This window comes from Notamacropus eugenii, chromosome 1 (genome assembly GCF_028372415.1).
Source record: "Notamacropus eugenii isolate mMacEug1 chromosome 1, mMacEug1.pri_v2, whole genome shotgun sequence".
Lineage (NCBI taxonomy): Eukaryota > Metazoa > Chordata > Mammalia > Diprotodontia > Macropodidae > Notamacropus > Notamacropus eugenii.
The window spans coordinates 214,028,449-214,042,867 of NC_092872.1; the positions used below are offsets into that span (position 1 = coordinate 214,028,449).

A 14,419-nucleotide genomic window follows, 5' to 3' on the forward strand; every position below is an offset into this window, starting at 1 on the left:
GGAGAGAAGCTTGGCAACAACACATTGCTTTGTCATTGCAAATGAAAACAAAAAGAAAAACAGGAAAAAGAAGTGTGTGATCATTTAAATGATACGACATAAAATAACCAAAATATTTGTTAAATTCTAGAGTATTTATGCAGACTGTTGGCTTTTTCATGCTTTAATTCAGGTAAACATATTCCAATCTCTGGATCAAAGGAAAATATTCCAAAAAGAGATTACTGAACAGTCTCAGATGAAAATATAAACACTGAAATAAAGAGACATGAAAGCAAGAGACTACACAGTTTCCCCAATCCTAAAAGGATTCTTCCCGAAGACAAAGGCAGAGGGTCAAATGACATTAAAAAATGGCTCAAAGCCTCATGTGTTGAGGCTTTTATCGTTGGAAAGGAAGGATTTTCAAGAAGAAAATGATGTACTAAAACAAAGAAAAGCCAAAAATATCAGTACAAAAATAAATCTGACAGTAGCCAAAGAAAGCTTGAAGCAATACTGAAAAAACAGATACTGATAAAGGAACACAAATATCAGATTAAAAAAGAAGTTACTGAGCTGCTACATTGCATGCGCTCTCACGCCCACTTTATTCCAAGTATTCATTCTATTACGTAAGTTGTTTGTTAGATAGTGGTTTCCCCATATTTTGAAATAATATAAAAATGAAACATACACAAGTTCACAATATTCTCTCAGAAGGCACAGTTTTCAAATAATCATCCAGTGAGTAGAATTAGAGGTAACAGTCAAGTCATAGCATTAGTTGGCTCTGAAAATTCAAACCGCAGGAGGCCGGCTTTACTAGATATGCTGACTCCCATCCAGCTTGCACTAAATGGAAGACTCCTGGTTAGAAAGCCTGAGGATTCAGGATTCCTAGATTTAGAGAGGAATAACAGAATCAGTAAACTTGAACAAGTATGCAGTATGTCTAAACATATGAACTGTAAAAGAAAAATGTGTATGTTAGGAAATGTGCCTCTGCAATTCTCCCTCTGAACGACCCTTTCAGCAAACCTTTGGAAAGTTTCTCCAGCAACTCCTTTCTCTCCAACTTTGCCTCACCACCTGCATTTGTCTTGGCAAGTTAGATCAGGGTGGAAAGACCACAAAGAACTGGACTTGGATTCAAATTCTATCTGTATCAAGGTCTGTGAGCTCTTGGGCAAGTCACTCATGTTCCTCTAGGCACTCTTCCATCCTTCAGGGAGACAGTTTTCTGGTGAGTGAACTCCCTCACCTGACACAGATTAAAACTTCTCTCATACTTGGTCATCAATTTCAAGAGTGGCTGTAGTCAAAAAGTTCACCAACCTGAAACCACCAGATGGTAAGCCTCTCTTAACTTAAAGCATGTTACAAGGCCTATAATTCAGAGCCTTCCCAAGCTGGTAGAACCTACCCAAAGTCATGCTTCCAAAACTCCAGAGTCACCTCTGGGCCACGAGTGGCCCTTAGAGGAAGACTTGGGTAATGGGCACCCAATCCAGTTTATTTATTCAATATCATACAAACTTAAACAAAGCAGTCATTCGCAAAGGCATCTGATCATGCCTCACTTTAAGGTAGCCATGATCTTGACTTCTTGGAGGCTAGGCCAAGTGAAGAAAGGCTTGATTTAGAGGTGGGCCTGGTAGAACCAGCCAGACCCCATGTTCCCCCTGGTCTAGCCTCCAAGAACTCAGGGTCATCTCTGCATGAACACATGACTTCCTGGGGTCTAAGGCTGTGTGTACTGAGCAAGGACCAACTTCGCTAAGTTTGATGATGCCAAAAGCACAGATCCTTCAAATATTGAAGGAGACATGCAAAAAATAAGACAAAGCCTCTGCTGTATTTCACATGAAACAATACCATATAATGCCTTGTATTTTAGAAAACTACAAAATGACAACATATATAAGCAGAACAGAAATAACTGTCTCATGTCTATAGATAAATGCAGTGTGTGGTTAATAAACAAACCGAACTAAAATTATTAAGACAAGGAAGTACATTGAACCTTTTAGGTTTCACAAAGATTTGATAGGGTTAAACTTATCATGGGCATGGAAGATATCGTCAGAAAAATATATGACTAGAACACACAACAACCAGATCATGGGTTCCAGGTATATCTGCTCAATAAGGTGACTCTCAAGAGAAGATTTATGGGAAGATCTGTACATTACAGAAGACAATGAGGGACTGCAATCTGTTCTACTCAAGGGAATATCCACATTGACGAGATCCCAGATCCACTGAAATGTGTCCTTATGGACAGAAAGGGAAGATGTGGAGAGAGCTAACATGTCAGAAAGACCTTCTGGATGGGCTAAAGTGAGGGTGGCCAGTTCTAGTAAGATGGCATTGACTACAAATATTTAAAGTCCTAAATTTGGGTTGAAAAAATCAAAACTATAAGTGCATGATAATAGGATTTTAGACCAAAGGTCATCTGGTAACCTACCTGAATTTTACAGATAAGGAAACTGAGGATGGCAGGTATGGCTAGGCAACATGTGGAAAAGGCTTAGGGATAAGAGTAGGGTATTAGTTCAAAATAAGTCAACATGGCAGAGCAGCCAAAAAGCTAATGCAGTCTTAGGCGGTTTTAACAGAAGAATGGCATCCAGAATTAGGGAGGCCACAATCCCCCTGGACTACTCTATCCAGGTTGGCCTACACCTAGAGAACTTGGTCCACTTCTGATTGTCACACTTTAGGAAAGGCACCAACAAACTGCAGGGTGCCTAGAAAAGGGTGACAGTGAGGGTGTAAAGATTTAAAACCATGCCATAGGAAGATCAACTGAATGAAATGGGGATGGAGAGAGTGAACATGATGGCCATCTTTCATTAATGAAAAGCTCTCTTTTGGACAATGTATTCTACTTCTTTTAACTGAATGCAGAAAGTCAGAACAACAGGTGAAAGCTGTAGCAGCAGGTTTAGGCATAACAGAAGTAAACTCTTCCTAATAATTAGAACTCTCCAAAAGTAGAATTTGTTCCTCTATGATAATAGCTAACATTGATACTACACTTAAAAGTTTACAAGGTGCTTTAAATATATTACTTTATTTGATCCTCACAACAACCTATGAGGTGTTTACTACTAATATATCCTCATTTTACAAAAGATAAAGAAACTGAGACTCAAAGATTTTTAAGCAACTTGCCTGGAGTTGCATGACTAGTTAAGCATCAAAGGCAGGATTTGAACCCAGATCTCTCCTGACTGTAGTGCTTTTTTCTTTTTAAAAAAAATTTAACTATAGTATCCATATAGTGTTGAGCTCCCCATTGCTAGGAGTCTTCATTTAGAGTCTAGATAAACATTTGACAGAAATATTGTAAAAATAATTCCCATTTGAGTAAAGGATGGACAAGACGACAACACGACATAAGCTCCACAAGGGAAGGTATTCTCTTGCTTTTGTCTTGAGAATGACCTCCAGATTCTATGGGTCTAATTATGGAGATCTTCATGAATGGCAGAATTTGAACAGGATCCTGAAAGGTGGGTGAGGTATCAACAGCAAAAGGGTGTCTCATTTGTAGTCAACACTCACATACCCTTCTTTCTGGGTGATGATGGGATGGAAGACATTCCAGGTAGGAGAAATAATCAGAGCAAATGGGAGAAAACACAAGGTGCATTCAGAAGATGATGAATAGACCAGTTTTGTTAGAGTGAAGGGTTTATGTAGGATGATACTGAAAGATAAGGCTGGAAATTTAGACTCAGAAAGACTGCAGCAGGCTTTGAATGCCTATCTAAAATTTAGACTTTATAAGTAATCAAGCGACATTAAAAGTTTGGGTTTCTTTTTTCTCCTTGAGTGAGTGCTATGATTAAAGTGAGATTTCTCGAGAGATTATTTTGATGGCTATATACTGGCTACACTGGAAAGCTTAATGCACTAGTCCAGGACCTGAATTATATACTGGTAATAAGAACTGAAGTAAAAGAACGAAAGCAGGAAGTCATCATCCATCCTTTGACTGCAGAGGAAATTTTCATCTATAACTTCAACGCTTTGAGTGTGAGTGACTTGGAGAACAACGGCCGCATTTATAGGAACAGTCATGAAGAGGAAAAGAATGCAGCTTTGAAAATGCTGAATTCAGGATAAAAGCAGACTAGCCAAACCAGATGTCCAGTTGGCAAATGAAGACAGGCCTAGAGGTTTGGCTTGTCAGTCACTGAACATTAACAAAAGCTATGGAAGTCAGTTCTGTGATTTGGTATGGTGAAAACAGCACTGACTCTGAGGTCTGAGAACCTGGGTTCAAATCCTCCTGACCCTTCCCCTATCTGGGTGGCCTTATAAATGGCAAGTTGACTCATCTCTCTCAGGATCTTCCTCTATAAAATGAATGGGCCAGGCCCACTGACCTGCAAAGTTCCTTCCAGCTCTAAATTGATGATCCAATGAACTTGATTACATAGGTTCAGAAAATAATGTAACATTCATTAAATTCAAGAAATCATTTCGATCAAATTAAATGTATACTAAAGATGCAAAAATGATTCAACATTAAGAAAACCATTAACATAACTAATCATATTAAAAACAAAAACATTCAAAACCATGTGGTTATCTCAAAAGATGCAGAAAAAACCTTTGACAAAGAAAAAGACTCATTTATACTTAAAAAAAACAACCCTTTAAACTAAAGACATAGAGGGCCCTTTTTTAAACATCATAAAAACTATCAATCTAAAGCCAAAAGCAAGTATCATATGCAATGGGGATACACTAGAACCTTTTCTAATAAAGACAGGAAGGATATTCACTTTCCTCTCTATTACATGATAGAGTTCTAGAAATGGTAGCAAAAGCATTAATACAAGAGAAAGGAATTAAAGGTGTAAAGATAGGTAAAGAGGAGAGAAACTATCACTATTTGCTGATGATATGAGGGTTTACTTGGAAAATCCTAGGAAATCAGCAAAGATACTAATTGAGATAATTAATAGATTCAGTAAAATCACAAGCTACAAAATAAACCCTCAAAAACAAATGACGGGAGTGGACAAGATCTCTAAAAGAAAATTAATATTAAATGAGAACAACAGAAAGATCAGGACAGAACTTTGGGGTATGCCTATATGGAGGGACTGAAAGAAGAAATCATAAAGAGCTTTCACTAAAAAGAAATGGAGAACTTTAGTCACCATGAAAGCAAAACAAGAAAAGTGTAGCTAAGGGAAAAGTTTGAAGAAGAAAGGGCTGAGCAACAGTTTTAAGTGTTCAAGAAGTCACAAAGAATGAGGCTTCAGAGAACAGCACTCAATCTGAAGATTCAGGGAATACTTGTGACATTCAAGACAAAAGGTTCAGCGGTGACAACAGCAGAAACCATACTGAAATTAATGATGAGTGGGGATAAAGAAATTGAGTCATCCAAAAACTTTAGCAATGAAAATATAAAGAATTTTGACTTGAAATGTTAAGGGTCAAATGAACATTCTTCTATATAAGGAGGAATCCTTACATTTTTGAAAGGAGAGGGGAAAAGTCAGTGGAAAAGGAAAGACTGAAGATGATAAAAAGAGAGAGAAATACTGAAGGGCAAAGATCAAGGACTCCAAGGGCTCCTAGCCCTGAGGAAGAACACTTTCTTCTTTTAACAGGAAGGAAGGCAAACAGATCTTATATTTGATTTTATTTTAAAAGAATAATGGTAAAATAATGTGGCAATTTAGGTGAGAAATGTGATGTACAAACTCATTCTGAGGAACTGGAGATTTCTCTCTTCTCTCTTCTGGCTTACAGTCCCTACCGGCCACTCAAGAGTCAACTGAATGAAGACAGAATATGCCCAATTCCCAAGGATCTATTCTAGGACAATGAAATTGCAAACAACTGAATTTTAGTTCCCTAAAAAGATGAAAAGTTTCACCTAGAAAAATACTGGTTTTGTTCACCCTTTCTAGAAGCATCACAAACAACTGTCCTCAAGTTTCAGCAAAATTAGGCCTTCCAACTTAGATGCTGTGGATCTAGAGCCAAGATTACATCATAACTACTTAATGACCAAGTTCCATGCAATCTTCCTTAGAGTAAAGTACAGTAACCACCCTCTATTACAAAGTTGTGTAGCCTATGAGAAACGAATTCCCAACCTATCATTCCTTTGGGTCAAAAGCAACTTGAATGAAGAGTTGCATTATGACAATTCAAATGTCCCTCAATAGAAAGAGGAAGTTGGCTGCTACTTCATTAGTAAGCCACAATGACTACAGATATAGCAGTTGTAACAACTCTTAAAATAGAATTTGCTGCCTGAAGATAAAAACCTGTTAGAATGTTTGACATTTTATTCATCCCATATGACTGCAATCACTCCTTTTACTGAGCATTCCCTCAGCATTGATCTACTTGGTTTGCATTATGACAATTAACACCAGCATTCTCTTTGAAAAGAATTACTCTGTAGTATTAAGTCTTTTCAAATAAGTCAAAACTCCCCAACTAGAATGCAAATTCTAAGAGCTTAAATATCTTTCAGAATAGCTTCTGTATTGCACATTTAAAGTCTGCAAAACACTAGAACTCACTATCTCACATAAGCCAAGTACTACAGTTACTGTCATTGTCTCCATTTTACAGATCAGCCAACAGAGGATCTGAGAGGTCACCTGACTTGCCCATGGTCACAGAGCTAATAAATATCAGTGCCAGGATTTGAATCCCAGTCGCCATGCTTACTTCCCTTATTCTCCTACAGCATCTTCTATAGTATTCTATACACATTTTCTTTAAAAAAAAAATGTTATTAAGGGAATGGATTTTTGTCTTCTAGCTGCAGAAGTATATGCCTATGCAGAATAATAGAGGCTAAAAGATAAACCAGCTAAGTGGTACCTTTTCTCCCATCTTTCTTGCCTTCAGACAGTTTCAATCTGGCTGGTGTCAGTGCTGGAGATCCAGAACAAACCTGGAACACAAGACAGTTTTTACTATGACTTCGGTGTTCTGTCCTGTAGGCAGAGTTTGCTACCAAAGTAAATGTTTTCTTTCTTTCCATATGTCAAATGTGAAGGTACTTAAGTATTGCTATAATTAGCTTACGTCCCAGGAAACTTTTAACATATCGAGTTGCTAATCTACCAAAATACAAATATGTACGTGTGGTACAAGATGATGACCCGAGCCACGTCGTTCTGGGGGAACAACGAAGTCTCACAAAGAGAAGAGAATCAGCAAAAGGGAACATGTGGGGAAAATGAAAACAAAGCTAATGGTTCAAAAGACCACTGAGAGAATGAAATGGAGAACAAAAAAGACCTCAAGGCCTTCCTCCTTGTCTTTGTCATCTCCCATAAACATAAAAGACAAGAACAGTCTCTTACTAAGTTCACATTTTCTTTGCTGGATCTGTTCAATTCACCACTGTCCACAGCTTCTGGAGTACAACACCTATTTTTCTTTTCCACTATTATCTGATTCCCCAGGACTTTGCGCTAATGTAAGAAGAAAAAAAATATTGTTAGAAGAAAAAAAGGTATCATAACTATAATATTAAGATACATTGCTCAGGCACAAAGAACCTATCTTTCTAACTAATTCTATATGGAGCCTGGCATGAAACCTTGCACACCAGGTCAGGAATTGTTCAAGTCTCTAAAAATGAAGAGGAGTATTTCAGTATTCAAATGACCACTTAGTCTAAATAACTTTTATTTATTTATTTATATATATATATATATATATATATATATATATATATATATATATATATATATATATAAAAGCCAGAAACAACTTTAAGATCAATTTAAACTAGCTTATCTAAGTCAATTCCAAAATGCTTCTGAAAACACTAGTGAGCAAGTGGGCACTGGACTATTGCAAAAAAATAAAAACTCCTAACTTGTTAAAACTATCAGGCATGTTTGTACTGCCAGAAATCCATCTTACTCTATTTAAAACCTTTCTTTTATAAGATCATTTTTAAAATCTTGTGCTCTCAAAAAAAAAAACAACACAATCTTGTGCTCTCCTCAAGATACATACTCTTGAAAATCAGTTCTGAGGAAACGTTTTTGAAGAGCAAGTCTAATCACAAGGCAGTTTGTAAAAGCTGCAGGTTGCTGCACTGTGAAGAGTTCTACTGTATCTGCCATCAAAGCCTATAGGTGCTACACACCCACACTTACACACACACACAGACACACAGACACACAGACAGACAGACACAGACACACACACACACACCTAGGAGGTAGGTTTCATAAGCATTACAGAAAACAACTCTCTTCTAAATTACTTCCACATCTCATCTGCAGGTACACGATTCTAATGAAAGGTGGACACAGACAGAAGAGTGATTTTTTTCTAGCTGATGAGCCTAGTGGGGCATTCCTTTTAATTAATTCAGAAAGTCTCAAAAGGACCTAAACACTAAGGAAAAAATTCTGATGCCAAGTGCCTGCATGGAATAGGTGTTCAGTAAATGCTGTCAAAAGAGGTGGCCTGGAGATGCTGAACATCCACAGTCCCCTGAGCCACCTGCCAGAATGAACCTTCAAGGTACTTGAAGAAGTCTTCTGATCAGACTAGATTACGGATTACAATTAAATTGGGCTAGGATAAGGAAAGGTTATAATCTGGTGATAAAGATACTAATTTGTACAAAGGAACTTTTACAGTAATATTTGAATTTTAAATGAAAGTAGAGTACTTTGTAAGTGTTGTTATAACATACATTTTAATAGGTTTCCCTCCTTAAGATAGTAAATAGAAAAATATGTTAATCTACCTCCCAGTTAATCCCATCTCTCTGAAGCCTGGGAACTCATGCTCTGTGACCAATGCATCTACTACCACCTGGTGGTAGCACATCTTAATTAAAGATTCAGCTATTTGAGCAATAAAAAAAAGTCTCTAAAAAGATGCCTGTAGAAAAAAAAGGAAGGACAATAACACCACAATACAAGAATAAAAAATATGACTGATATAGGTATACCAGTATTTCAAAATTCAGGGCCAGGAATATATACTATCCTTTTAAGAGATTTATCAGTTTCTAATGAGGGACAGAATGGAGAAGTGGAGAGAGAGCTGGCTGGCCTCAGGATCAGGAAGATCCCACTGAAGTCTCACCTCTAACATACACTGTCTCTGGGACGGTCACACCCCTCTGGGCTTTGGGCAACTCTCTCAGACTGTTTCAAGGAAGTTGATGGCCTGCTTTGGTAGAGGGCAGTTCTCTGTACCAGAGAAATCACAAATCTAATCCTGATCCCTCCTTATCCTTAGAGTTATTGCTCCCCCTATCCTAAAACTTCCCCCCCAGGGATTTAACATGCAGAAAGCCCCTTGATCACAATCTCCTCCCAGATTAAGTCTTAACAAACTTCAAGTTTGTGAAAGTACAAGCAAGTTAGAAGAAAAGAGAAACATTTCCCATAAAGAGTAATTTCACAGGCACAAAGGAAGCTGGTAGAAAATGTCACTGATACCTGTGTAGACTGAGAACCACCTTTGGTTTGTGGTTGTGTCAGCCCTCACTGCTTTAATGAGAACACCAAAGTCCTCCTAGGATATTCCCCTTTCTCAATTTACAGTTATTACACATCAAAATGCCTATGATAGCAACAGTTTTCCCAAATTCTATCCCAGCATCCCTGAAAAAGAGTAGAAAATTATTTCACAGACAGGTAAAGGATCAGCACAGGGTTCATGTTCATCAAAAACTCCTGGGATGATTCTGACAACTCTATGGTTGGACCTACCTACCTTAATAAGTCCACTGAAGGAGCGTGAACGGGTCCGTTTCTGAAACTGGGGAGTAAATCCATCTGCTCCTGGAGTTTGAGCTGTTGGCTGCTTATTAAACTTGGAGAAAAGAGGATATTTCATTATTATTTTTCCAGCAACACATACCTCAGCAAGTATCCAAATACAAATGCCCAAGATTCCCAAATTGTATGTCTTTGAAATCTACTGTCCAGGAATATATGCATAAAAGCAGAAATGTGTGCCAAAAAACACTCTTGTAGTATCCAAAGTTCATTTACACTACCATATGCCTCACTTTAATATAAATTATTCAAAATAAGGATTTTTGAAGCTCAGAAAGGCCCTAGGACTGAAGATTATTTTGATTATTTGTTCTTAGCATCCTTTGCTTTTTAAATTTTGAATTCCAGATCTCCCTCCCTCCCACACCTCCCCCACCCACTGAGAAGGCAAGCAATCTGACATCAATTATATATGTGAAATCATGAAAATATGCAATACATATTTCCTTATTAGTCATATTTTTTTTTAAAGTGAAAAAATTATCATTTAATTTGTACTCAGGTCATCAGTTCTCCCTCTGGAGATGGAAGGCATTTTTCACCATGAGTCCTTTGGAATTGTCTTAGTTCATTGTACTGTCTTTTATAAATGATCACCATTACAACATTGCTGTTACTGGACACATTCACTTCCTGGTTCTTCTCATTTCACTTTGCATCAGTTCATCTAAGTCTTGCCATGTTTTTTGTGAAACTACCACCCCTGTCATTTCCTGTAGTACAACAGCACTCCCTCACAATCTTGCTACAGCTTGTTTAGCCACTCTCCAATGGGCACTTGGGTATCCCCTCGATCTCCAATTCTTTACCACTACAAAAAGAACTGCTATAAATATTTTTGTGCACTTTTCTTTGATATCTTTGGGGCACAGAACTAAAAGTGGTATTGCTGGGTCAAAGGGCATACACAGTTTTATGGCACTCTGGGCCTGGTTCCAACTTGTCTCGGTGTTTCCTACCAAGTTGTAGCTTTTTATGGTCAAGTTTGTTTTTTTGTTGTTTGCTCATTTTTCCAGCCTATTTCTTGACTTTGAACTTTATGTTTAAGTGTGGCTCAGCTCCCTGGGGGTGGAGAGGCATTGTCCCAAGCTTTAGGATTTTTCATGTTGCTGTTTTCTGAGCTAGTTCTGGGGATCTGCAAATTTTTGGTATTTCCAAAGTAGTATGATCTGGGTAGAGGTGGGGTCATTGCTCTTGTGGTCTGCACCCTAGTCTTTACCCAGAAAGAGCCTTTGTTCCCTCGTGACCAACCACAAGCACTCTTCTCCACCCTGGAATTGTGACCCAGAACTGCGTATGAGCAACAGAGTTGCCAATCAGTGCCAGCTGTACCCAGTGCCAGCAAGGGGTCCCCTGTAATCTCTTTCTAAGCAGTTGTCTGATCTCCTTCCTGTCTCTGGACTGAGAGCTTCCAAAGCTGCTACTGTTACTATAGCCACTACTGCTGCCACACAGTGTGCTACCACCTCAGACCTTTCCTGTGGACTTTCTAGGTTTTCTTAGACCAGGAAAATGTCTCATCTTAACTTTTTGTTGGCTCTGACACTCCAAAATTTGATTTGAGGTATTATTTCAAAGTTGTTTGGAGGGGAATGTTGGGAGAGTTTAGCTGGGTTGCTTCCTCTAATCCACTATCTTGGCTCCATTCTTCTGAGACTGGAGATTTGTGACTGTCTATCAGCATTAGCTCCAGAAGAGCTGTATTTCACAAATGCAAATTCCTTTGAGTTACTTCAACACTTTAAGTCATTCCCTATCAGGAAAAATATAAGGTACAGCAGAATTCTACCCAAAAGAATCAGCTTTTTCCTCTTCCAAAATACTTTTTTAAAAAATTTAATTCATAATTGATATCGCAACATACAAAACCCCCATTGTTCTTTTAATTGAATCTCCCAACAAACCATCCCTGGAAACAGTTAAATAAGATATCAGGGTGTGTGATCATGATAGATAGCATTGTTACCCTTATTACTTTGCTACTTTTCTGTTTGTTAAAACAAAAGTGTTTGCTTTATAAGCTGGCATCAATATTCTCCAATGTTTATCATCATGTTTTGCCATTCAAATTTATTGCCATTTACATAATTGTAATCATCATGCATCTTTTTGGTTGGGTTTTGTCCACTCTGCAAGTCTTCCATTATATCTTTGAATTCCTCATATTCACAGGTCCTTATAACTTAGTAGTACTATGAATATTGTCACACAAATAGGTCAGCTTGGGGTATAGGTACAATAATGAGATCAATGGATGAAAGGGTATCAAAAATTTCCCAACCTTCCTTGCATAATTCCAAATTGTTTTCCAAAATGGTCCATCCCTTTCATAGCTTTACCAAGGGTTGTTTTCCTGCATCCCTGTCAGCAATGAATTTTTCCATTTTTGCCAATTTGATGGGTATAAAATGATATAAAAGTTATTTTAAATTTAAATTTGAGTTTTTCTACTAGCAATTCTAAATTCTTTTTAATAGTTTTGATAAACTGTGTTTCTTCTTTTGAGATTTTTCCATATCCTCTGACCACTTATCTACTGGGGAATGGCTCTGTCTTAAAAGATCTGTAATCATTTCTTATAGATTTTATATGTTAGATTTTTATCAAAAGATGTTTTATGCAAGACTTTTCTGTTGCAATGAACAACTTTGTATATAGCTGCATTTCTTTTTCTAACGACATTTATTTTATTTGTGCCAAAAGCTTATGTCTATACAAATAGTTTATTTTGTCTTTTATAATATTCTCTCTTTAACGATTACAAATGCGTCCCTTTCCCATAGTTGTAAGAACTACTATAAAGCCTCCATGGAAACTACCATATATGAAAATTGATCACATGCTAAGACACAAAACTCACAAACACAGAAAAGCAGAAGTTCTAAACACCTCCCTTAAAGACCATAATTAGAAAAATATTTCAATTATTAAAGGAAATAAACAATGAAGATTTTAGTAAGTACTAAAAATTGACATCTTAAATGAGGGCAAAGAATAAATCATAGAACCTTTACTAAAGAGAACAGAAACAATGAGAAAGCACAGTCACAATTAATAATCCCTAGGCCTTTGTCTCCTGTTCTGTAAAGTAAAGGTTTAAACGGCTGTTAAAGTCTCATCCAAACCTGGAGTTCTATTAGCCACAAAGTCCACATAGCAAAGAATGCTGGTTAGTTCAAGAGGATGGTTTTTCTCCTTGTCAGCAGTTCAGACCTCACTAGATCCTAAACGAACCTCCTCTGCTGAGGTTTAAAATCAGCACTCTCTTAGAATATGCAAAGCTGAACAGACTGTTACTTTGGCATAATCTGTCACATCTCAAATCAATTTTAGGAACAAAGACAAGAGAATTCTTCTTAAACAGGAATGTTTCCTTACTAGCTACTGAAATAACAAAAATCATGAGCCGTCACATTTTCTACTTCACCCCCTTTCATTCAGCACAAACTCCAGCACAAACTTAACTATTTTTCTTTGTTACAAGAGGGGAAGGTTCAATGGCCTGCTGGTAAAGATGGAGTAGGGAAAGGATAGTCCAGAAATGACTCCAATGCAGAAGTTAAAGGCAACAACACAACTTACTAGATAAATAACTGAGGAATCCCTAACCTGGCTGGCTACTGTTCCTCTCTTACACAGCCGAACAGCATCAGCTTCTTGGGTTGACATGATACAATGTTAATTATTAAGGAACTTGCACGCCACCAATACCTCAAGGTCTTTTCTTCTGATAAACCACCACACTTCCCTTATCTTGTACTGATGAAATTGATGTTGTTAACCTAAATATAAGACTTTACATTTACTCTTGTCAAATTGCACATTATGAGCTCCACATGCTTTTCTTAAAGTACATTCAGCATTCCCCTCATGTGCCTCTCAAGTGATCGTATCAAAATAAGGAAAATGAGGTCAGCTTGGCATGTAAACTGTGCTATCACTATTTGTGATAGTGAACCTCCCGGAGGTTCTCTCTCCAATAGGCATTCTAGAATTTTGCCAGAAATTGAAGTCAGGCTCACCAACCTAAGGTTTGTACACTACTTTCATTCTCTTTTTTGGAAATTAAGAAAATAGTTGTCTTTCTCCAGGGTTGTGATATCTCTCCCACTTTCTTCAAAGTTTTCAAAGATCACTGATAGCGTTTCAGACATCAGAGGTGCCAGGTCTTTCAATACCCTGGTGTGGTGTGTAGCCTAGTGACTAGAACCCATTAACAACAGCTAAGTGTATTCTCACAATATCTTTACTAACCTTGGGTATCAACTCCCTAATGGTCATTTTTGTTTTGTTCCTTCCAGTCCAAAAGTCAATCTTCTTGGTAGAAAACAAAAGGCAAAATAAAGGGAGCATGCATACTTCATTCTTTATACTGACAGTTTTCAATGCTTTATCCACCCCAAAAAGCTGGCCTTTGTGTTTGATCCATCTCCTTTGCTTATTAGCTCAATACAGTTTTATCTTGTTGTTTTGTTTGTTTTAGACCGAATTTCCCCATCTCACCCCAGATGGAAGTACAGGTACCACTCACAGGCCCAATTCCAACACAGACTGGTACAGAAGTTTTAACCTGCTCCAGTTTTCTGATCTGGGATGGTCTGGCCCTTCTTAAGCAACAT

General features: G+C 37.6%; 1 protein-coding gene across 2 annotated transcripts in view; it reads right to left on the minus strand.

Moving 5' to 3' along the window:
- Window positions 1–571: 571 nt before the first annotated feature.
- Window positions 572–14,419, minus strand: part of ARHGAP19 (Rho GTPase activating protein 19) — a 51,186-nt gene continuing 37,338 nt past the window's right edge. The window contains exons 9-13 of one of the 2 annotated variants that reach the window (XM_072626566.1): window positions 14,055–14,117; window positions 9,736–9,834; window positions 7,347–7,457; window positions 6,859–6,931; window positions 572–879 (exon numbers count right to left, since the gene is read on the minus strand). In XM_072626566.1, the coding sequence (XP_072482667.1) occupies window positions 854–879; window positions 6,859–6,931; window positions 7,347–7,457; window positions 9,736–9,834; window positions 14,055–14,117 (372 nt within the window). In that variant the 3' untranslated portion in view covers window positions 572–853. The remainder of the gene's footprint in view (window positions 880–6,858; window positions 6,932–7,346; window positions 7,458–9,735; window positions 9,835–14,054; window positions 14,118–14,419) is intronic. The other variant, XM_072626575.1, reaches the window with a different exon arrangement.